This window comes from Ranitomeya imitator, chromosome 4, assembly GCF_032444005.1.
Source record: "Ranitomeya imitator isolate aRanImi1 chromosome 4, aRanImi1.pri, whole genome shotgun sequence".
In the NCBI taxonomy this organism is placed as follows: Eukaryota; Metazoa; Chordata; class Amphibia; order Anura; family Dendrobatidae; genus Ranitomeya; species Ranitomeya imitator.
The window spans coordinates 621,501,355-621,525,423 of record NC_091285.1 but is presented as its reverse complement, the minus strand read 5'-3'; the positions used below and the strand labels follow the sequence as shown (position 1 = coordinate 621,525,423).

The 24,069-nt window shown below is 46.3% G+C and overlaps 1 protein-coding gene across 2 annotated transcripts in view; it reads left to right on the top strand.

Moving 5' to 3' along the window:
* The first annotated feature begins 535 nt into the window (after nucleotides 1-535).
* Nucleotides 536-24,069, top strand: part of LMAN2L (lectin, mannose binding 2 like) — a 48,645-nt gene continuing 25,111 nt past the window's right edge. Inside the window, exons 1-5 of one of the 2 annotated variants that reach the window (XM_069766625.1) lie at nucleotides 536-712; nucleotides 17,894-18,012; nucleotides 19,003-19,120; nucleotides 19,219-19,301; nucleotides 20,977-21,003. In XM_069766625.1, the coding sequence (XP_069622726.1) occupies nucleotides 550-712; nucleotides 17,894-18,012; nucleotides 19,003-19,120; nucleotides 19,219-19,301; nucleotides 20,977-21,003 (510 nt within the window). In that variant the 5' untranslated portion in view covers nucleotides 536-549. The remainder of the gene's footprint in view (nucleotides 713-17,893; nucleotides 18,013-19,002; nucleotides 19,121-19,218; nucleotides 19,302-20,976; nucleotides 21,004-24,069) is intronic. The other variant, XM_069766627.1, reaches the window with a different exon arrangement.

Below are 24,069 nucleotides of genomic sequence, written 5' to 3'. Positions count from 1 at the left end.
TCAACGCTCTTTGGTGCCCATTTTTGTTTTATTGTTTTTGTAGCTGTTTTTCAGTGTAGTCCCATCAGGGCATCTCACTGCATTGTGTGCTGTTATTATTGTGATGATTATTTTTTGTTGTTAAACCTATAAAAAAACAGAAAAGAAAAAATTGCCGAATAAGAAACCAGCTTCAGCCTCGTGCTGAGGAGCGCTGCTGTCCTTGTAGCCAGAAGTGTCCTGGTCCTCAGGGCCCCAGTGCTGGCGGAGCCTGCAGTCAGCCTGTCTGTGGGATAATGGCTCATTACCGGCAGCTCCACAGGAGCTCCACACTCTCCGCCAGCCCAGGGAGACTGTAAACAAGCATTACTACTGCTCGTAACCCAGGTAACCAGGCGCACAGCCAGCTAACCAATCAAAGGGCAGCATTTACAACGCGCCTTCCTATTGGGCATCGGATGTCCAATGGTAACGTTACTGTTCTGGACGCGTCCGCTCGCCGCTCCTCCTCTCTGTTTTCTGATTGGCTGGCGCAAGTGACAGAGACAGAGAGAGAAGAAGAGTAGCAAGATGGCGACGGCGGTTAGACGGTGTGTCCCGGTCAGGGGCCGGTCGGAACGGCTGTGGACTTGGATAATTTCGCTACTGCTGGCGGCATGCCTGTGTGCTGTGGCTGCCGATCAGACGGAGGAGTATCTGAAGAGGGAACACTCGCTGAGCAAGCCGTACCAGGGTGAGTTACCAGGTGGAGCACTGGGGCAGACGGAACGATACACCCGAGAGATCACAGGGCAGTGGTGTGGGCGGAAGTGGGCGAGGAGGGAGAAAGCAGGTGACTAGAAGTATGTGCAGAGTGCAGTGGGGCTCATAGGGATCCTCCTGTAATGGGGGAGATGAGCAGAGCCAGAGACTACCGCTGGGGGGCGCCATATACACCAGGGGTGGTCAGAGCCAGAGACTACCGCTGGGGGGCGCCGTATACACCAGGGGTGGTCAGAGCCAGAGACTACCGCTGGGGGGCGTCGTATACACTGGAGGTGGTCAGAGCCAGAGACCATCGGGGGTGGTCAGAGCCAGAGACCACCGCTGGGGGGCGTCGTATACACTGGAGGTGGTCAGAGCCAGAGACCACCGCTGGGGGGCGTCGTATACACTGGAGGTGGTCAGAGCCAGAGACTACCGCTGGGGGGCGTCGTATACACTGGAGGTGGTCAGAGCCAGAGACCACCGCTGGGGGGCGTCGTATACACTGGAGGTGGTCAGAGCCAGAGACCACCGCTGGGGGGCGCCGTATACACCGGGGGTGGTCAGAGCCAGAGACCATCGGGGGTAGTCAGAGCCAGAGACCACCGCTGGGGGGCGTCGTATACACTGGAGGTGGTCAGAGCCAGAGACCACCGCTGGGGGGCGTCGTATACACTGGAGGTGGTCAGAGCCAGAGACCATCGGGGGTGGTCAGAGCCAGAGACCACCGCTGGGGGGCGTCGTATACACTGGAGGTGGTCAGAGCCAGAGACCATCGGGGGTGGTCAGAGCCAAGAGACCACCGCTGGGGGGCGCCGTATACACTGGGGGTGGTCAGAGCCAGAGACCATCGGGGGTGGTCAGAGTCAGAGACCACCGCTGGGGGGCGTCGTGTACACCAGGGGTGGTCAGAGCCAGAGACCACCTCTGGGGGGCGCCGTATACACTGGGGTGATCAGAGCCAGAGACCACGGCTGGGGGGCGCCGTATACACTGGGGGTGATCAGAGCCAGAGACCACCGCTGGGGGGTGCCGTATACACATCGGCTTTATTAGTGCATACAGTATGATAGACTTTGTGACACCGATGATGTGAGGATTTCCACCCATATTGTAAAGTCGTGTTATTTACTAACTGTTCTTTTTCATTGTGTCGACCATTTTGAAGTGAGTCCCCACTAATCACAAGAGTGGAGGTCCTGGACAGGATGATCGCTGCCGCGCTATATTACCACATGGAGTAAAAAAGCCCAATCACCCTGATCATAGACACACCAGAGACTAGCACCAAACCAGGAATTATATTTTAAAATCTGCTTTTATTACATAATTACATTAGTTATATGCTACCAGCAATCATAAGCCCGGCTGAGAAAAGTGCTATGTGCCAAAATAAAAAATTACATATGCGCCAAAAAGTGCTATATGGTCCAACAGTCCTGAGCCCGAAAAAGTGCTAAGTGTACCAAGTGCAAGGAGGGACCTAAGAAATATTAATGTCGGACAATACCTTTTGAGTAGCCTAGTCCTATGCGTTACCACTTGGTACACTTAGCACTTTTTCGGGCTCAGGACTGTTGGAGCATATAGCACTTTTTGGCGCATATGTAATTTTTTATTTTGGCACATAGCACTTTTCTCAGCCGGCCTTATGATTGCTGGTAGCATATAGCACTTTATATGTAATCAATTTCTTCTAACACGTAGCACTTTATATTGAGTTAATTGTGAAATACATTTTACATTTATATTGCACAATTGAAGGAATTGGTTTTAATTACACAGTTTTTTACTTTGGCTGGGATCTATAAATGTAATATTGGGTTTGCTGTAACTGTACTGTTCTTATATGTCCTGTGGTGCGTACTAGATTATTTGATTTTATATGATACATTTTTTATGAGTTACTTGTTGCTACTATAATTATGTAATAAAAGCAGATGTTAAAATATAATTCCTGGTTTGGTGCTAGTCTCTGGTGTGCCTATGATCAGGGTGATTGGGCTTTTTTACTCCACGTGGTGGTGGTAATCGCACAATTGCACAGAGTACCGGAATTGGTATATACTCTAATTTTGGTCTATACAGGTGTATAACACTTCTCGTGACATTGTGTGGTACTTCTGTGTTTTAATATTATATATTACTACATGTAGGGTACCTGCCTTCCTCGCTCAGTCCAGTAGACACTTGTGGCGACCATGCTCTGCAGTCTGTGTACTGTAGGAAGGGGGATCAGGACCCTCAATCTTGTGATCAATGCGAGCCCCACAGATCAGATATCTTCTATCAGATGTTTAAGTAACTGAAATAGTTCTTTCATGAGAAATTCGCTTTAACCCCTTCCCGACCTTTGACGCCACGTAGGCGTCATGAAAGTCGGTGCCAATCCGACCTGTGACGCCTATGTGGCGTCATGGAAAGATCGCGTCCCTGCAGATCGGGTGAAAGGGTTAACTCCCATTTCACCCGATCTGCAGGGACAGGGGGAGTGGTAGTTTAGCCCAGGGGGGGTGGCTTCACCCCCTCGTGGCTACGATCGCTCTGATTGGCTGTTGAAAGTGAAACTGCCAATCAGAGCGATTTGTAATATTTCACCTATTATAACTGGTGAAATATTACAATCCAGCCATGGCCGATGCTGCAATATCATCGGCCATGGCTGGAAACATTAATGTGCCCCCACCCCACCGATCGCCCCCCCAGCCTCCCGATCTGTCCGGTACACTGCTCCGGCTCCCCTCCGTCCTGTGCTCCGCTCCCCCCCGTGCTCTTGTCCACTCCTCCCGTGCTTCAATCACCCCCCCGTGCTCCAATCACCCCCCCTGCACTCCGATCCACCCCCCTCCGTGCTCCGTTCTACCCCCCCGTGCTCCGTTCCACCCCTCCCGTGCTCCAATTCACCCCCCCATGCTCCAATTCCCCCCCCCCCCCCCGTGCTCCCACACACCCCATCATACTTAACGATCCTGCCGGGGTCCGTCCGTCTTCTCCCCGGGCGCCGCCATCTTCCAAAATGGCGGGCGCATGCGCAGTGCGCCCGCCCAATCGGCCGGCAGATTCGTTCCAAAGTGCATTTTGTGTTATGAAAGGTAATTCAGTACCACAATGGACATAGAGGTCAGTGCACATACAGTGACCTGACAATAACCCAAAAAACGAGAACGAGCTCTGAGACGTGGGAACTCTGTTGACCGCAATCCCTGATCCTAACAAACCACACTAGAGGCAGCCGTGGATTGCGCCTAACGCTACCTATGCAACTCGGCACAGCCTGAGAAACTGACTAGCCTGAAGATAGAAAAATAAGCCTACCTTGCCTCAGAGAAATACCCCAAAGGAAAAGGCAGCCCCCACATATAATGACTGTGAGTAAAGATGAAGAGACAAACGTAGAGATGAAATAGATTTAGCAAAGTGAGGCCCAACTTTCTGAACAGAGCGAGGATAGGAAAGGTAACTTTGCGGTCAACACAAAACCCTTCAAAAACCACGCAAAGGGGGCAAAAAGACCCTCCGTACCGAACTAACGGCACGGAGGTACACCCTCTGCGTCCCAGAGCTTCCAGCAAGCAGAAAAAAACAAATTGACAAGCTGGACAGAAAAAAACAGCAAACAAATAGCAAAGAGGAACTTAGCTATGCAGAGCAGCAAGCCACAGGAACGATCCAGGAGGAAACAGGTCCAACACTAGAACATTGACTGGAGGCCTGGATCAAAGCACTGGGTGGAGTTAAATAGGGAAACACCTAACGACTTCACCACATCACCTGAGGAAGGAAACTCAGAAGCCGCAGTACCACTTTCCTCCACCAACGGAAGCTCACAGAGAGAACCAGCCGAAGTACCACTTGTGACCACAGGAGGGAGCTCTGCCACAGAATTCACAACAATTTTGATCACTGAGATAGATTATATCTCAGTGATCAAAATAAAAAAAATAATAAATGACCCCCCCCCCTTTGTCACCCCCATAGGTAGGGACAATAAAAAAATAAAAGAATTTTTTTTTCCACTAATGGTAGGGTTAGGGCTAGGGGTAGGGTTTCGGTATGTGCACACGTATTCTGGTCCTCTGCGGATTTGATAAATCCGCAGTGCTAGACCGCTGCGGATTTATGGCGGATTTACCGCGTTTTTTCTGCGCATTTCACTGCGGTTTTACAACTGCGATTTTCTATTTGAGCAGTTGTAAAACCGCTGCGGAATCCGCACAAAGAAGTGACATGCTGCGGAATGTAAACCGCTGCGTTTCCGTGCAGTTCTTCCGCAGCATGTGTACAGCGATTTTTGTTTCCATAGGTTTACATTGAACTGTAAACTCATGGGAAACTGCTGCGGATCCGCAGCGTTTTCCACAGCGTGTACACATACCTTTAGAATTAGGCCATGTGCACACGGTGCGGATTTGGCTGCGGATCCGCAGTGGATTGGCCGCTGCGGATTCGCAGCAGTGTTCCATCATGTAAACATATGGAAACCAAATCCGCTGTGCCCATGGTGCGGAAAATACCGCGCGGAAACGCTGCGTTGTATTTTCCGCAGCATGTCAATTCTTTGTGCGGATTCCGCAGCGTTTTACACCTGTTCCTCAATAGGAATCCGCAGGTGAAATCCGCACAAAAAACACTGGAAATCCGCGGAAAATCCGCAGGTAAAACACAGTGCCTTTTACCCGCGGATTTTTCAAAAATGATGCTGAAAAATCTCACACGAATCTGCAACGTGGGCACATAGCCTTAGGGTTAGGGTTGGAATTAGGGTTGTGGTTAGGGGTGTGTTGGGGTTAGGGCTGTGATTAGGGTTATGGCTACAGTTGGGATTAGAGTTAGGGGTGTGTTGGGGTTAGTGTTGGAGGTAGAATTGAGGGGTTACCACTGTTTAGGCACATCAGGGGTCTCCAAACGCAACATGGCGCCACCATTGATTCCAGCCAATCTCGTATTCAAAAAGTCAAATGGTGCTCCCTCACTTCCGAGCCCCGACGTGTGCCCAAACAGTGGTTTACCCCCACATATTGGGTACCAGCATACTCAGGACAAACTGCGCAACAATTACTGGGGTCCAATTTCTCCTGTTACCCTTGTGAAAATAAAAAAATGCTTGCTAAAAGATCATTTTTGAGGAAAGAAAAATGATTTATTATTTTCACGGCTCTACGTTGTAAACGTCTGTGAAGCACTTGGGGGTTCAAAGTGCTCATCACATATCTAGATAAGTTCCTTGGGGGGTCTAGTTTCCAAAATGGGGTCACTTGTGGGGGGTTTCTACTGTTTAGCCACATCAGGGGCTCTGCAAACGCAACGTGACGCCCGCAGAGCATTCCATCAAAGTCTGCATTTCAAAACGTCACTACTTCAATTCCGAGCCCCGGCATGCGCCCAAACAGTAGTTTACCCCCACATATGGGGTATCACCGTACTCAGGAGAAACTGGACAACAAATATTGGTGTCAAATTTCTCCTGTTACCCTTGGGAAAATTAAAAAATTCTGGGCTAAATAATTATTTTTGAGGAAAGAAAACATATTTATTATTTTCACGGCTCTGCATTATATACTTCTATGAAGCACTTGGGGGTTCAAAGTGCTCACCACACATCTAGATTAGTTCCTTTCGGGGTCTAGTTTCCAAAATGGGGTCACTTGTGGGGGGTTTCTACTGTTAAGCCACATCAGGGGCTCTGCAAACGCAACGTGACGCCCACAGAGCATTCCATCAAAGTCTGCATTTCAAAACGTCACTACTTCACTTCCGAGCCCCGGCATGTGCCCAAACAGTGGTTTACCCCCACATATGGGGTATCAGCGTACTCAGGAGAAACTGGACAACAACTTTTGGGGTCAAATTTCTCCTGATACCCTTGGGAAAATAAAAAATTGCAGGCTAAAAGATCATTTTTGAGAAAATAATTTTTTTATTTTATTTTCATGGCTCTGCGTTATAAACTTCTGTGAAGCACTTGGGGGTTCAAAGTCCTCACCACACATCTAGATTAGTTCCTTTGGTGGACTAGTTTCCAAAATGGGGTCACTTGTGGGGGAGCTCCAATGTTTAGGCACACAGGGGCTCTCCAAACGTGACATGGTGTCCGCTAATGATTGGAGCTAATTTTCCATTTAAAAAGCCAAATGGCGTGCCTTCCCTTCCGAGCCCTGCCGTGCGCCCAAACAGTGGTTTACCCCCACATATGGGGTATCAGCGTACTCAGGACAAACTGGACAACAACATTTGGGGTCCAATTTCTCCTATTACCCTTGGCAAAATAGGAAATTCCAGGCTAAAAAATCATTTTTGAGGAAAGAAAAATTATTTTTTATTTTCATGGCTCTGCGTTATAAACTTCTATGAAGCACCTGGGGGTTTAAAGTGCTCAATATGCATCTAGATAAGTTCCTTGGGGGTCTAGTTTCCAAAATGTGGTCACTTGTGGGGGAGCGCCAATGTTTAGGCACACAGGAGCTTTCCAAACGCGACATGGTGTCCGCTAACGATGGAGATAATTTTTCATTCAAAAAGTCAAATGGCGCTCCTTCCCTTCCGAGCCTTACCATGTGCCCAAACAGTGGTTTACCCCCACATGTGAGGTATCGGTGTACTCAGGAGAAATTGCCCAACACATTTTAGGATCCATTTTATCCTGTTGCCCATGTGAAAATGAAAAAATTGAGGCTAAAAGAATTTGTTTGTGAAAAAAAAGTACTTTTTCATTTTTACGGATCAATTTGTGAAGCACCTGGGGGTTCAAAGTGCTCACTATGCATCTAGATAAGTTCCCTGGGGCGTCTAGTTTCCAAAATGGGGTCACTTGTGGGGGAGCTCCAATTTTTAGGCACACGGGGGCTCTCCAAACGTGACATGGTGTCCGCTAAAGAGTGGAGCCAATTTTTGATTCAAAAAGTCAAATGGCGCTCCTTCCCTTCCAAGTCCTGCCGTGCGCCCAAACAATGGTTTACCCCCACATATGAGGTATCAGCATACTCAGGACAAATTGGACAACAACTTTCGTGGTTCAGTTTCTCCTTTTACCATTGGGAAAATAAAAAAATTGTTGCTAAAAGATAATTTTTGTGACTAAAAAGTTAAATGTTCATTTTTTCCTTCCATGTTGCTTCTGCTGCTGTGAAGCACCTGAAGGGTTAATAAACTTCTGGAATGTGGTTTTGTGCACCTTGAGGGGTGCAGTTTTTAGAATGGTGTCACTTTTGGGTATTTTCAGCCATATAGACCCCTCAAACTGACTTCAAATGTGAGGTGGTCCCTAAAAAAAATGGTTTTGTAAATTTCGTTGTAAAAATGAGAAATCGCTGGTCAAATTTTAACCCTTATAACTTCCTAGCAAAAAAAAAATTTTGTTTCCAAAATTGTGCTGATGTAAAGTAAACATGTGGGAAATGTTATTTATTAACTATTTTGTGTCACATAACTCTCTGGTTTAACAGAATAAAAATTCAAAATGTGAAAATTGCGAAATTTTCAAAATTTTCGCCAAATTTCCGTTTTTATCACAAATAAACGCATAATTTATTGACCTAAATTTACCACTAACATGAAGCCCAATATGTCACGAAAATACAATCTCAGAACCGCTAGGATCCGTTGAAGCGTTCCTGAGTTATTACCTCATAAAGGGACACTGGTCAGAATTGCAAAAAACGGCAAGGTCTTTAAGGTCAAAATAGGCTGGGTCATGAAGGGGTTAAAGGTGTTCTTCCCTACTTTGTCCTTAGGACAGGTCAGATGAGTGGGTGTCTGACAGCTCCAGCGATCAGCTGTTAGCTGCAGTGACTGGAAGCTGGATGTTTCCAGAGACAGAACACCACAGCTCCCTCCGATGTGTAGTGGCCATTCCCTGGTACTGCAGATCAGCTATTTAACCCATTACTTGCCAAATTAAAATTTTGCCAAGTACGGATTTTTCAGAAAAGGGTGTCCCAATATTCAATTAAAAATGACAATGACATGATTTCCTATTTTGAAAACATTCATTTTACAAACACAACACAAAAAATTGGACCTAATTATAAAAATTATAAAATCTTGGTTGCTAGAAGCTAAAGATTAGCCGTCCCCAAAAAAGGACGTTGGTAGATAATGGGTTAAAGTGAAGAAGAGCTGAGCTGCAGTCCCCGAAAATGGTTAGTGCAAGTCTATGAAGCCTGCTCCGTGCCATGTTAGCATCAAATCGCTGCTGAGGGGTGTCATACAACTGATGGCCAGTAATGCGGGGTGTCTTACAACGGATAGCCGGTGGTGCGGGGTGTCGTACAACGGATGGCCGGTAGTGGAGAGGTCATACAACAGATGGCCGGCGGTGTGGGTGGTCATGCAACAGATGGCCGGCGGTGTGGGGTGTCGTTCAACGGATGGCCGGTGGTGCGGGGTGTCGTACAATGAATGGCCGGTGGTGCGGGGTGTCGTACAACGGATAGCTGGTGGTGGTGGGGTCATACAACAGATGGCGTTGTGGGCGGTCATCCAACAGATGGCCGGTGGTGTGGGGTGTTGTACAATAGGGTGACCAGAAAAATGCCCACACGGGAAAAATGCCCACACGGGAAATTAGCCCACACGGAAAATTGCCCACACGGAAAATTGCCAATTGCAGCATCACAAAGTTTCAGATTTATGATATTTGAGGTGCAAGGTGAAGAATGCCCACAGAAAATTGCCCATAGGCTGAATTAGGCCGGCGTCACACTCGGCGTAAGACAATACGGTCCGTATATTACTATTATTATTATTTATTTATATAGCACCATTGAGTCCATGGTGCTGTACATGAGAAGGGGTTACATACAAGTTACAAATATCACATACAGTAAACAAACTAACACTGACGGACTGATACAGAGGGGCGAGGACCCTGCCCTTGCGGGCTTACATTCTACAGGATTATGGGGAAGGAGACAGTAGGTTGAGGGTTGCAGGAGCTCCGGTGTTGGTGAGGCGGTAGCTCCGGTGTTGGTGAGGCGATAGCTCCGGTGTTGGTGAGGCGGTAGCTTCGTTGGTGATGAGGCAGCAGCGGTGTCAGTGCAGGCTGTAGGCTTTCCTGAAGAGATGAGTTTTCAGGTTCCGTCTGAAGGATCCGACTGTGGTTGATAGTCGGACGTGTTGGGGCAGAGAGTTCCAGAGGATGGGGAATATTCGGGAGAAGTCTTGGAGGCGATTGGATGAGGAGCGAATAAGTGTGGAGGAGAGAAGGAGGTCTTGGGAGGACCGGAGGTCACGTGAGGGAAGATATCGAGAGATTAGTTCAGAGATATATGGAGGAGACAGGTTGTGGATGGCTTTGTAGGTCAGTATTAGCAATTTGAACTGGATACGCTGAGGGAATGGGAGCCAGCGAAGAGATTTGCAGAGGGGGGAAGCGGAGGAGTAGCGAGGAGAGAGATGGATTAGTCGGGCAGCAGAGTTAAGGATGGACTGGAGAGGTGCAAGGGTGTTAGCAGGGAGGCCACAGAAAAGGATGTTGCAGTAGTCAAGGCGGGAAATGATGAGGGCGTGCACAAGCATTTTAGTAGATTGGGGGTTGAGGAAAGGACGGATCCTGGAGATATTTTTGAGCTGGAGGCGACAGGAGGTGGAAAGAGCTTGGATGTGTGGTTTGAAGGACAGGGCAGAGTCGAAGGTTACTCCGAGGCAGCGGACTACGGGTACAGGGGAAAGCATGATGTCATTGACTGCGATAGATAGGTCAAGTAAGGAAGATTTGTGGGATGGAGGAAAGATGATGAGTTCAGATTTGTCCACATTGAGTTTGAGGAAGCGAGAGGAGAAGAAGGAGGATATGGCTGATAGGCACTCTGGGATTCTGGACAGCAGAGCGGTGACGTCTGGGCCAGAGAGGTAGATCTGAGTGTCGTCAGCATAGAGGTGGTACTGGAATCCATGGGACTTTATGAGTTGTCCCAAGCCAAGTGTATAGATTGAGAAGAGTAGGGGTCCTAGAACAGAGCCTTGGGGGACTCCAACAGAGAGAGAGGGTGGGATGAGGAGGTAGTATGGGAGTGGGAAACGCTGAATGTGCGGTTGGAAAGGTATGAGGCGATCCAGGATAGGGCGAGGTCTTTGATGCCAAAGGAGGAGAGGATCTGTAGTAGGAGGCAGTGGTCAACTGTGTCGAAAGCAGAGGACAGGTCTAGAAGGAGGAGTACAGAGTATTGTCCAGTAGCTTTGGCGGTAAGTAGGTCGTTAGTGATTTTGGTCAGGGCAGTCTCAGTTGAGTGATGGGGGCGGAAACTAGATTGTAGATTGTCGTACAACAAGTTAGATGAGAGGTGGGAGGAGAGTTCAGCATGGACGTGCTGCTCCAGTAGTTTGGAAGCAAATGGGAGCAGCGATATTGGGCGATAGCTGGACATAGCAGTTGGATCGAGGGTTGGCTTTTTAAGGATAGGCGTGATTGTGGCATGTTTGAACGCAGAGGGGAAGGTGCCAGAAGTTAGTGATAGGTTGAAGAGGTGGGTTAGGGATGGGATAAGTGTGGTGGTGAGGTTGGGGAGGAGGTGGGATGGGATGGGGTCGAGCGCACAGGTGGTGAGGTGGGATTTGGAGATGAGACAATTAAGTCCCCCTTCAGTGATGTTGGATAGGGAGGTTATGGGGTTTGGGCATTGGTCTGGTATACAAAGGGGTTGTGGTGGTTGAACAATGAAGTCTTGCCTTGTCTGGTCGATCTTATTTTTAAAGTGTGTGGCAAAGTCCTCAGCAGAGATGAGGGAGGTGGAGGGGGCAGTGGGGGGCGGAGGAGGGAGTTAAATGTTTTGAATAACTGTTTGGGGTTGTGGGATAGGGAAGATACGAGGGTTGTGAAGTAGGCCTGTTTAGCAGAGGTGAGTGCAGATTTAAAAGCGAGTGTTGCTTGTTTGAATACAGTGAAGTCGTCTTGCGAGTGTGTTCTCTTCCAACGCCGCTCCGCAACCCTGGACACTTGCCTTAGCTTTTTGGTGGTGTTATTATGCCAAGGTTGTCTATTGATACGTCGCGCTCTGCCATGGACGAGAGGGGCAACCGTGTCAATAGCTGATGCGAGAGTGGCATTGTAGAAAGCAGCAGCACTGTCTGTGTCGTGGAGTGAGGATATGGATGCCAGTGGTAGGATGGAGTCAGAGAGTGTGTGGGTGTCTAGGTGTGCAAGGTTTCTGCGTGGGTGCGCATGTTGCTGGATATGGATGATTGGTGAGGAGGACAGGGATGAGAAGGTGAGCAGATGGTGGTCGGATAGAGGGAGAGGGGAGGTGGTGAAGTTAGATAGAGAGCAGAGACGGGTGAATACCAGGTCTAGTGTATTACGGCCGTAATACGCTGAAAAGTCCCCAAAATAGTGGTCCGTAGCTCCTCCGTAGGCAGGGTGTGTCAACGTTTCTTGCGCATGGTATCCTCCGTATGTAATCCGTATGGCATCCGTACTGCGTGTTTTTCTCGCAGGCTTGCAAAACCGACATACGGCTATACAAGGGATCCATGTGTAAAAAAAAATAGACATATATACTGTCTCTCTCTCTCTCTCTCTCTCTGTATCTGTGTATATATATATATATATATATATATATATATATATATATATATATATATATATATATATATATATATATATATATATATATATATATATTTTATTTCATACAGCGCGAGGTAGCTTTAAAGCCGGTAATTCAATTGCCGGCTTTTGCTATCTCCTTCCTAAACCCGACATGATATGAGACATGGTTTACATACAGTAAACCATCTCATATCACCATTTTTTTTTGCATATTCCACACTACTAATGTTAGTAGTGTGTATATGCAAAATTTGGCTGTTCTAGCTATTAAATTAAAGGGTTAAATGGAGGAAAAAATTGGCGTGAGCTCCCGCGCAATTTTCTCTGCCAGAGTAGTAAAGCCAGTGACTGAGGGCAGATATTAATAGCCTGGAGAGGGTCCACGGTTATTGCCCCCCCCCCCCCCCCTCCGGCTAAAAGCATCTGCCTCCAGCCACCCCAGAAAAGGCACATCTGGAAGATACGCCTATTCTGGCACTTTGCCACTTTCTTCCCATTCCCGTGTAGCGGTGGGATATGGGGTAATGAAGGGTTAATGCAACCTTGCTATTGTAAGGTGGCATTAAGCCAAATTAATAATGGAGAGGCATCAATTATGACACCTATCCATTATTAATCCAATAGTAGTAAAGGGTTAAATAAACACAAACACATTATTTAAAAGTATTTTAATGAAATAAAAACAAAGGTTGTTGTAATATTTTATTCTACGCTCAATCCATCTGAAGACCCTCGATCTGTAACAAAGAAAAAATAATAAACCAACAATATACAAGCCTTCCGAAGATCTGTAACGTCCAACGATGTAAATCCATCTGAAGGGGTTAAAATATTTTACAGCCAGGAGCTCTGCTAATGCAGCAGTGCTCGTGGCTGCAAAACCCCGGGGAATGAAGGTAATGTAGGTCAATGACCTATATTTACCTTCATTTGCGGTGAGGCGCCCTCTGCTGGTTGTCCTCATATGAGCTCGAGCCTGGGAGCTTTCTAGGAAAGTTCCCACGCTCGAGGAACAACCAGCAGAGGGCGCATCACCGCGAATGAAGGTAAATATAGGTCATTGATATAGAGAGAGGTCAAGAGATATACGTTAAATGCTCTGCAGAACAGGGGGATAGTATGCAGGTATACGTGAGATGCTCTGCAGGGCAGAAGAATAATATAGAATTATACGTGAGATGCTCTGCAGGACAGACAATAGCAAAGAGATATAGGTTAAATGCTCTGCAGGACAGGGGGATAGTATGCAGGTTTACGTGAGATGCTCTGCAGGGCAGAAGAATAATATAGAATTATAGGTGAGATGCTCTGCAGGACAGAATAGCAAAGAGATATAGGTTAAATGCTCTGTAGGACGGGGATAATATGCAGGTATACGTGAGATGCTCTGCAGGGCAGAAGAATAATATAGAATTATAGGTGAGATGCTCTGCAAGACAGAGAATAGCAAAGAGATATAGGTTAAATGCTCTGCAGGACAGGGGGATAGTATGCAGGTATGCGTGAGATGCTCTGCAGGCAGAAGAATAATATAGAATTATACGTGAGATGCTCTGCAGGACAGAGAATAGCAAAGAGATATAGGTTAAATGCTCTGCAGAACAGGGGGATAGTATGCAGGTATACGTGAGATGCTCTGCAGGCAGAAGAATAATATAGAATTACAGGTGAGTTGCTCTGCAGGACAGAGAATAGCAAAGAGATATAGGTTAAATGCTCTGCAGGACAGGGGGATAGTATACAGGTATGCGTGAGATGCTCTGCAGAACAGAGAATAGTATAGAATCATAGGTGAGATGCTCTGCAGCATAGAAGAATGTCTGCGAAAATTGCCCACATAAAAAACTACCGACAAGTTTATTAAGAACAGTTTATTAAGGAGGTCTAATAACAATAACAAGTTTATTAAACAATCATTGAACACCTGCAAATAATTAGCTGCCGGGTGATTGTCCTTGATTTCCATGGGCTCCATTGAAATACAATACAGCACAACAGGCAGCAAAGAAAATGCAGAATGGATTTCAACAAAGGTCTCTGGGCCCAGTTTACTTCTCCAGGTTCTACAGGTTCGGTTCACTCATCCCGAGTCCCAGAGTACGGATTCTGTTCTTGTCATTCCAGTGTGCTAACAATAATTCCACTCTCATTGAGGGCTGTCTGGGCCTAGAGACCCTTATTCCACTCTGTGTGGTGTGTGTGGGCCTAGAGACCCTTATTCCACTCTCATTGTGGTGTCTGGGCCTAGAGACCCTTATTCAAATCCACTCTGCATTTCCTTCCATCCTATGCCTGCCTGCACCTGCAGTATATGTGTATGATACATAACTACATAGGGTCTGTTCACTCTTACTCTTGGTAGTCATAAGTGGACAGGGAAGGAAGTGCATGCCCCAGATTCACTGCCACTGAAGTCAATGGGAGAGCGGAGCTGCTATGGCACTTCCGCTCCTCTGACAGATTCTGACAGAATCTCACCTTTCTGCGGTGCTTTCTGGGCTTCCAGGACCATCTATCTCAGCCAGCAGCACCCTGCTTTTGGTGGGCACCCACTGAGATGATAATGTATTAGATCTGACCTGCAGTCCCATGTAACTCCACAGATAATATAGTGATTTTTTTTTGTGGGTACTGATAGCAGTGATGGCTCCTCTGGATCATACTGCTGCTGTTTCTGCATGTGCTGCTGTTCTGGGCTGGTGGGAGGAGTAAGGCAGAATCAGTGAGAGATGAGAGCAGACTAGATCTATCTATTGCTGATAATGACAGACTGCTACAACCAAAGATCATCAGCATGTTTGCAGTTTTGCGCTAGGTCAGCTGTAAATCACAAGTTGATCACACATTATTATTTATTATTATTTATTTATATAGCACCATTATTTCCATGGTGCTGTACATGAGAAAGGGTTACATACAGGGTTATAGATATCGTTTACAGTAAACAGGATTACAGTGACAGACTAGTACAGAGGGGAGAGGACCCTGTCCTTGCGGACATTCATGTGAACATCCTCACCTTTCACCTCAAATATCATAGATCTGAAACTTTGTGATGCTGCAATTGGCAATTTTCCATCTGGGCAAATTTCCCGTGTGGGCAATTTTCCTGATGGCAATTTTCCTGTGGGCATTTTTCAGGGAACCGCTGATCACTCAGGACTTGTCTACAGGGGTCAGATATGCAATGGATTGTCTGTCTGGATATTTCTGGGCAGAATTCTTCTGCATATTACAGTCCCAGCATTGTGGATGAGATGGTGCCAAATGTCAAATCTCACTTGGAAAAGACAGCACAGAAACTGAAAGCACGCAATAATATTATTCAGAAACTCTGTGGATCCTCCTGGGCTTCCTCCACACCTGTCTTGCGAGCGTCTACCCTTGCCTTGGTGTACTCTACCGCAGAATATTGTGCTCCAGTATGGCTGAATATTTGTCATGTGAATGCAATCGACAATCAGTTGAACAACTCTATGCGCATAATTTCTGGTGCTATCAGACCTACGCCCGTCCACTGGTTACCTGTCTTGACCCATATCGCACCTGCAAATTTGAGAAGACAAAAAACTCCTACTTAAAGAATACACCAAAGTAGTGAATAATGAAAATCTCCCAATACAACAAAATATCCAAGATGTTCAAATACAGCGACTGAAATCAAGACATCCACCCATCCGAACCGCAATTACCCTGTATGAACATAATTTCAATTTAGAAGAGAAATGGCGTGAACTTTGGGTCAGTGCAGTAGACGGTGAGCCTCAAACGTTTCCTCACTTTCAAAATCCAGCACCAGGCTTCAATCTGCCAAGGAAAACCTGGGTCACTTTGAATCGTATCAGAACAAACTTTGGTGTCTGTGCAGATCTTATGCATAAGTGGGGAAAATCTGACTCTCCTGCCTGTGACTGTGGAGCTGAGCGTCAAACAATTCAGCACATTGTCGAGGAATGTCCCCTCAGATCTTATACTGGTGACAAGAATGATTTATATGCTGAAAATGACAATGTTATTGCATACATAGAAAATCTCGATATCCGACTCTGATTTCTGTTCCTTTGTTCTTTTCAATCACTGTTTATCATTTATGTATTCTTATATGATGTTCATACGATTAAATTAAATAAGGTGCCAAATGTGATTACCGTAATTGCTGTAGAGAAAACTGACCGCCGCCGCGGACATGACCTCTGCAGTGTGACAAGTTGTTCTGCAGATTTCACCATTAGCCAATGTAAGAGGTGGCATATCTGCGGCGCTCGAGTTTCGTACGTCTGGGAGATGCTTTTTTGGACTGATTGCTGTTGTGCTGCATGTTGTATAAGATGAAGCCAAACAAATGCCAGTACAGATCAGCTCCCACGTGTCCGCTGAAAGATCTCAGACCACCCGGGTGTCCTGTTGAGCCGATGCCATCTATTGATTCATGTGGATGTCTCTTCCTACGTCATTCAGTCACCTTCATAGTATTACAGGCACTGTTGGTTTTGTCATTTTTGGGTGGAGAATTAATTCCTATTGTTCTCCTCTGATCCCGCTCTCACTTCTGGGTCATTGGAGGAGACCAGCGCATCTGCAGAACAGACATTAGAGGTTTCCAGGACTTGTATCCATCATTCAGGGTACCATACATAGAAGAGTAACATCTGCTGAACCTGATGGTATCTTCTGCCAGTCTGTTGTGTATGGGGTCTCCTGCCTGATAATGTCGGTAGAGATGAGGGTCGGGCATGTTGAATTTGAACATCTGACTCTTTTGTTATGCAGACGATAAGCCAATATCTCGGGCATCTGGCAGTGGCTTTCTCAACTCTTCCCTTTGAAGACACATGAAGATTAGGCCGAAAGTTATGATTAGTGATGAGCGAATATACTCGGTACTCGAGATTTCCCAAGCACGCTGTTAGCTAGCATAAGTATATGTGGGGGTTGCCTGGTTGCTAGGGAATCCCCACATGTAATCAAGCTGGCTAACAGATGTAAATTATTCAGCTGCGGCACTGAAAACTAAATCTCCGAGTACTTAAAATACTCTGAGGACACCCGAGCGTGCTCGGGAAATCTCGAGTACCGAGTATATTCGCTCATCACTAGTTATGATGTATTGGGGGTCCGGGAGAGCTAGCTGTTTAATGTGAACGAGCACCCTCAGGATAGGTCATCAAAGTGACATAGTGGTGGCCCCCACCATCACTAGGAAGCTGTGATTCGCTCCAGAGGCAGCCTCATGTAAAAGTGTATGGAAATGTGTAATTCTGCTCCATACACTTTTGGGTGTTGGACTCTTGCTGACCTTGGGTGTTGGACCCTCCCTGATCTTGGGAGTTTTGGACCCTCAATGATCTGGATATGTCATCAATGTGAAAGTAGTGGAAAACCCTTTAGTCGTCTGCCCACTCAAGAGAGCAGAACATGGGCAAGAGTGGCATTGTTTTTGAATAGTTAAGCTGTGTTTCATTAATTTTATAAACCTGTTCTAGATAACCCAACAACGTATCTAGAGGACTGCAGTGACTGACCCCAGGGGCTAAATATTGGACACATGGAAGGAAATTGGAGGAAATTAACTAAGAAGCTTTATCCCTGGAGCCTCTTTACAGATGATGATTTCTTGTCTTTCAGGTGTGGGCTCTTCTTCTTCATCCCTATGGGACTTAATGGGCAGTGTGCTGGTTACTCCTCAATATGTCCGCCTCACTCCAGATTCACAGAGCAAGCATGGAGCTGTGTGGAATCGTATGGTAAGGCTTGATGTGGTATTTGCCCCATTGTTTCTGTTTTGCAATCTATTAATGATCTGTGATATATTTATTGGTCACAGGTTGGGTGCAGGATCAGGAACTGAGCACGACCCACCCAGGGTAGGATGTGTTTGTGTTGTATAGGCAGCACCTGCTTCTAACAGCAGAGACTGGAGCCAACTCTGATCGCTGCTGTTTAACCACATACTTAACAAAAAAAAAGTGAACTGGGGTATAAGTTGGTATGCAAAATAGGACCATGTTCACACTGGCCATTACACAGACTAAACCCAAGACTGAAAGAAAATGAACATATACCTTGCTATAAGTAAAAAAGTAACAGGAATAGTGCGTATAAATAATGTGAGGTATTGATTAAAAAAAGCGTAAAAGCCATCGCACCAGCATTGATGTCGCTTTTACATATTGAAAGGTTTTAATACTAGAGGTCAGGGCCATCCCGATTGTGGTACACCTTGTCGCTGGTGGGATGGGTTTTATGCTTTTTTGTTTGCTAAGTGCTTTTTACTAACACCAGGGTATATGTTCATTTTGTTTCTGTCTTGAGTTTTGTTTAACCGCATAGATGCCTGTCAGTCTGTGGTTTGAAATGGCACAGCCTTATATCTTGGCACACATCTCCGGCACCTCGGGCAACACATTCGCAGTGTGCCGATGGGTTATCATAGCAGCTAGCTGGAAGCCTACTGAATGGCCAATCGTCGCCATCTTGGTTCTACTTTTTAGGAGGTTGTTATTCTTAGTATATACGCTGTAATATGGGCTCCTGATCAGTAGGCGATAAGTACCACAGTGTATTTAGTATTGGTATGTGACGATGGGAATGTGTTCATTATGTGTATATGCCGGATAGAAGGTTGTAAGTCCGACTCCATAAATGACAGTCAACGGCCATTCTAAGCTCAATGTGCTTACTCTTGTCAGATCGCAGTCCTTCATAAATGACAGACTATACATTCGTTTTTCCAGCCCTGCTACCTACGGGATTGGGAGCTACAAGTTTATTTCAAAGTCCACGGACAGGGCAAGAAAAACCTAAACGGTGATGGCTTTGCCCTCTGGTTCACCAAGGATCGAATGCAAGTAGGTGAGAAGTTGTTCCTCTGCTTTCTAGGCTGTGCGGATTCATGTCTTGATGTGATAATGGGATTTTTTTTTTTTTTTTTAACCAATCTGATGTTTCAGGTTCTGTGTTCGGAAGTAAAGATAAGTTTGTAGGTCTGGGAGTGTTTGTGGACACGTACCCGAATGAGGAGAAGCAGCATGAGGTAAGTGTGCCATTACTTTACTGGCGGGTCTCATTTCTGATTTTCATCTTGAATTCATTGCTGTTTGCTTTAGAAGTTACTGTATTATTAGTAACGGATTCATCGCCAAAGATTCTGATTACACTGGGACTTTCTCATGTGTATGAGAAGGAAGAAGGATCGGACATGTTGAATTGCCCGATGCCTTTTTTCCACTAGAACATGGCCAGGATGTGTTAAATGCAGAAGATGGCCGCATAAGCTCCCTCTACTCCATTGAAAGGCTATGGCAATGATAACGACAGCAGAGTGCAGCATTTAAAGAAGCATGGGAATATTAACTCATTAATTGATCCACATTTCTGTGCTGTGGGAATGTATCTTCAGCGCTTATTTAGGCTGCACACTCCGGCTGGCAGGACTTGTGGACTCAGATCACGTGATCATATCATCACAGGAGCTTCTGCACTTCTATGTTGCTGCCTACTTATGATTGGTCAACATTATACAGGGAGACAAAGTGCACACCCTCAGTGAAAACTTTGTGATAACAGCTACTTGGACTTTATTACAGTTAAATCATTAGGTGCCAAATATTTCAATGCTAATATCTTAGCAACGAAGAGGTGAAATAATAATAATAAAAAGACAGTTTATTCCACTCTGCAGCCGATATTACATCATCTGTCCAGTTTAACATGAAAACATTGGTGAAATGTCCTTTTTAACTATCGTGGTGACTCCCATTAGTCTTTGGAACAGATGGGCGTATGTGAACCATCCACTTTATTTAACGCCTCCAGGCCACCTCCTTGCAGAGAAAAATGAGGGATGTGAGTCCTAGTTGAGGGTCTCCGCAGTGGGATCCACATCAATCTAACAGTTATCACCAATCAAATAGAGGGGATCATTTTTGTAGACTGTGAAGCTTCTTCATAGGAGTTGTCTCATCTTAAATTAGTAAAATTGCAAAGTGCTTGTAAAAACAGGTAACTTTGCAATTTACCGCTTATTAAAAATCTTGTCCGTCCTCAAGAATGGAGGGATTTTACTGCCTAGTATTGTCCACCACTGCGGTCTATCTGAGGTGTGTGGTTTCCTATGCAAGGAACGCAGCACTTACAAGCTCTCTGCTATACAGTTTGCAAACGTCCCACTGAAGCTGAGTGGATCACTGGATCCGGATGGCTTCAGTCCCCCTGCACTCTCTGTTTGGGCCAGTGGCTCCTTCCCCGACCATCAGTTAGCCGGTAGACAGAGGAGCGGTACACAGTGCTCCTGAAGAGGGAAGAAGCTGACAATCAATGATAATTTTAATCAATAGATCTTGGCATAATAATATTTTCCACAATTGGATGTGTTTAAAATGTTCCTGTGCTGAGATAATCTTATAAATGTGCCCCAGCTGTGTGCTGTGTAATGGCTGTTTCTGACCGTGCAGGAACATTTGAAATCGATGGTTATCTTAAGTTATGGTAGACAAGACCTCCAGATGTGAACAGGCCCACCAAACTCGGAGCAGAGCAGGTGCTATTCTGCACCCACAGTCTGGCTGATAACTGAGAACAATAACGGCTTCCTGGCATGTTTAGCGGATATTCTGTACTGTCTCTGCTCTTCCCTGGATGTTACTAAGTTGCAATGTTTGTGTATTGTTGCCTTTGCTTTCTCCTGTGCTTCTGGACTGCCATCTCAGAAGAAAAGGTACTCCGCAGGGAATCAGGTATATTAAGCTCCTCTATTAATACACTTGCCTTTCTTTGTCTTAATGCATGCAATGTTTGGTATAATGATTTAGTAGTCATCTGATGCCTCTGTCTTGTATCCGCTGTGATATCTGCACACCTTCACGTTTTCTGCACATTGCAGAAATCCGCGCACTTACACATCCCTGGCTGCTATCAGTGAGGTTATTAATGGTTATTAATGCACTTGGGCAAATCCTCAAGCTCCTCTGCTGGCAGCTGCCTTTGCAGTTACCAATTAATGTCCCAAATGTGCTTGATGGGAGACACTGCAGGCCATGGTAGCACGTTTAGGCCACACAAGCTGCTCACAGTAGCCTGAAAACATGTGACCTGGTGACAATTTGTAGAAATAGCTGTACAACTGGTTGCACTACTGAATAAACGTAACGCCGAGCTGTTGGTGTACCTGGAATGAAGACTAAAGGGGTCCCCACACCATAATACTGAGAGTAGAACTGAAGTGAGATTCCCTTGTGAAGACTTCATAGAGCTGACCCTGTGGTCTTCAGCTGGAGACAGGCGACTGGAATGGAGCAATGGAGGTTTGTCCTCATCACCGATGAGTCCCACTTGGGTCTTGGATGCAACAATAGCTGTAGATTTCTCTGGAGACCACGTGACCAATGCCATGGAGAAGCCTTCACAAGGGAACATCATACCAGTGGATTATCATTTTTTTACAGGATGATCGCTTCTGCAGCATGGGGATGTAGCAGCACCCCCATGCTGTAGAAACTATTAGCTCTGCACTGATAAAGAAACTTGCTGATCATGCACTGCACATTATCAGCATGTTTCCTAGCTCTGGTGACCCGGATGTAGTCATGACGACATTGGGTCACCATGGCAATGATCTCCGATCCAAAGGCACAGGGTCTGTGAGCGTTCTATCGCGGCATTTCGGGGGGGAACTGATAAAGGCAAGGGGCGGTCACACTGAATATTGATTTTGTTTAACCCCTTCCCGACCTTTGACGCCACGTAGGCGTCATGAAAGTCGGTGCCAATCCGACCTGTGACGCCTATGTGGCGTCATGGAAAGATCGCGTCCCTGCAGATCGGGTGAAAGGGTTAACTCAATTTCACCCGATCTGTAGGGACAGGGGGTGTGGTACTTCAGCCCAGGGGGGGTGGCTTCACCCCCCCGTGGCTACGATCGCTCTGATTGGCTGTTGAAAGTGAAACTGCCAATCAGAGCGATTTGTAATATTTCACCTAAAAAACTGGTGAAATATTACAATCCAGCCTTGGCCGATGCTTCAATATCATCGGCCATGGCTGAAAACACTGATGTGCCCCCCCAGTCCTCCGTTCTGTGGTCCGCTCCCCTCCGTCGCCCTGTCCGCTCCCCCCGTGCTCCTATGCCACCCCCCCGTGCTCCGACACCACCCCGTGCCCCGATCACCCCCCCCCTTATACTTACCAAGTCTCGAGGTGTCCGTCCGTCTTCTCCATGGGTGCCGCCATCTTCCAAAATGGCGGGCGCATGCGCAGTGCGCTCGCCAAATCTGCCGGCCGGCAGATTCGTTCCATGTACATTTTGATCACCCCCCTTTATCACCACCATAGGTAGGAACAATAATAAAATAAAGAAAATCTATATATATTTTTTTTCCACTACAGTTAGAACTAGGGTTAGGGAATGTGCACACGTATTCTGGTCCTCTGCTGATTTTTCCGCAGCGGTCTTTATAAATCCGCAGTGCAAAACCGCTGCGGATTTATCGCGGATTTACCGTGTTTTTTCTGCGGATTTCACTGCGGTTTTCTATTGGAGCAGTTGTAAAACAGCTGTGGAATCCGCAGAAAGAAGTGAAATGTGCGGAATGTAAACCGCTGCGTTTCCGCACAGTTTTTTCCGCAGCATGTGCGCAGTGTTTTTTGTAAACTCATGGGAAACTGTGGATCCGCAGCGGTTTCCGCATCGTGTGCACATACCCTTAGAATTAAGCTATGTGCACACAGTGCGTATTTGGCTGCGTATCCGCAGCGGATTGGCCGCTGTGGATTCGTAGCAGTTTTCCATCAGCTTTACAGTTCCATGTAAACCTATGGAAAACCAAATCCTCTGTGCCCATGGTGTGGAAAATACCGCGCGGGAACACTGTTGTATTTTCCGCAGCATGTAATTTCTTTGTGCGGATTCTGCAGCGTTTTACACCTGTTCCTCAATAGGAATCCGCAGGTGAAATCTGCACAAAAAACACTGGAAATCCACGGTAAATCTGCAGGTAAAACGCAGTGCCTTTTACCCGTGGATTTTTCAAAAATGGTGCGGAAAAATCTCACATGAATCCGCAAAGTGGGCACATAGCCTTAGGGTTGGAATTAGGGCTAGGGTTGGAAATAGGGTTAAGATTAGGCTTGTGGTTAGGGTTATGGTTAGGGGTGTGTTGGGGTTAGGTGTTGTGAATTCTGCTCTTGGGCTCCCTCCGGTGGTTATGAGTGGTAGTGCTGCTGTCTTTGGATCGCAGCATTCATCAGGTGTGTCCACTTTTTGCAATTAGGACTGGGCTAGTTAGTCTTGCTTGATTCTTTAGTCTGTGTCAGTTGTCCATTGTTTTTGGAGGATTCACATCCCTGCCTGGTCTCTCCTGTTTTGCTGTTCATTTCAACAAAGATAAGTTTTGGCTTTGTTTTTGCAGTCCACATGCTGTGGGCTTTATAGTTCAGTGCATTTCCATGTTTTGTATTGTCCAGCTTTGTCTGTGTAAGGATTTCTTCAGCCAAGCTGGTATCTCTGGAGATGCAGATATACCCTCCATGTCTTTAGTCAGATGTGGAGATTTTGTATTTTTTGTGGTGGATATTTTCTAGTGTTTTAATACTGACCGCATAGTACTCTGTCCTATTATTTCTTTTTAGCTAGAATGGCCTCCTTTGCTAAATCCTGATTTCAGTCTGCGTATGTCATTTCCCTCTCCTCTCACAGTCAATATTTGTGGGGGGCTGTCTATCCTTTGGGGATTTTCTCTGAGGCAAGATAGTTTTCCCGTTTCTATCTTTAGGGGTATTTAGTCTTCCGGCTGTGTCGAGGTGTC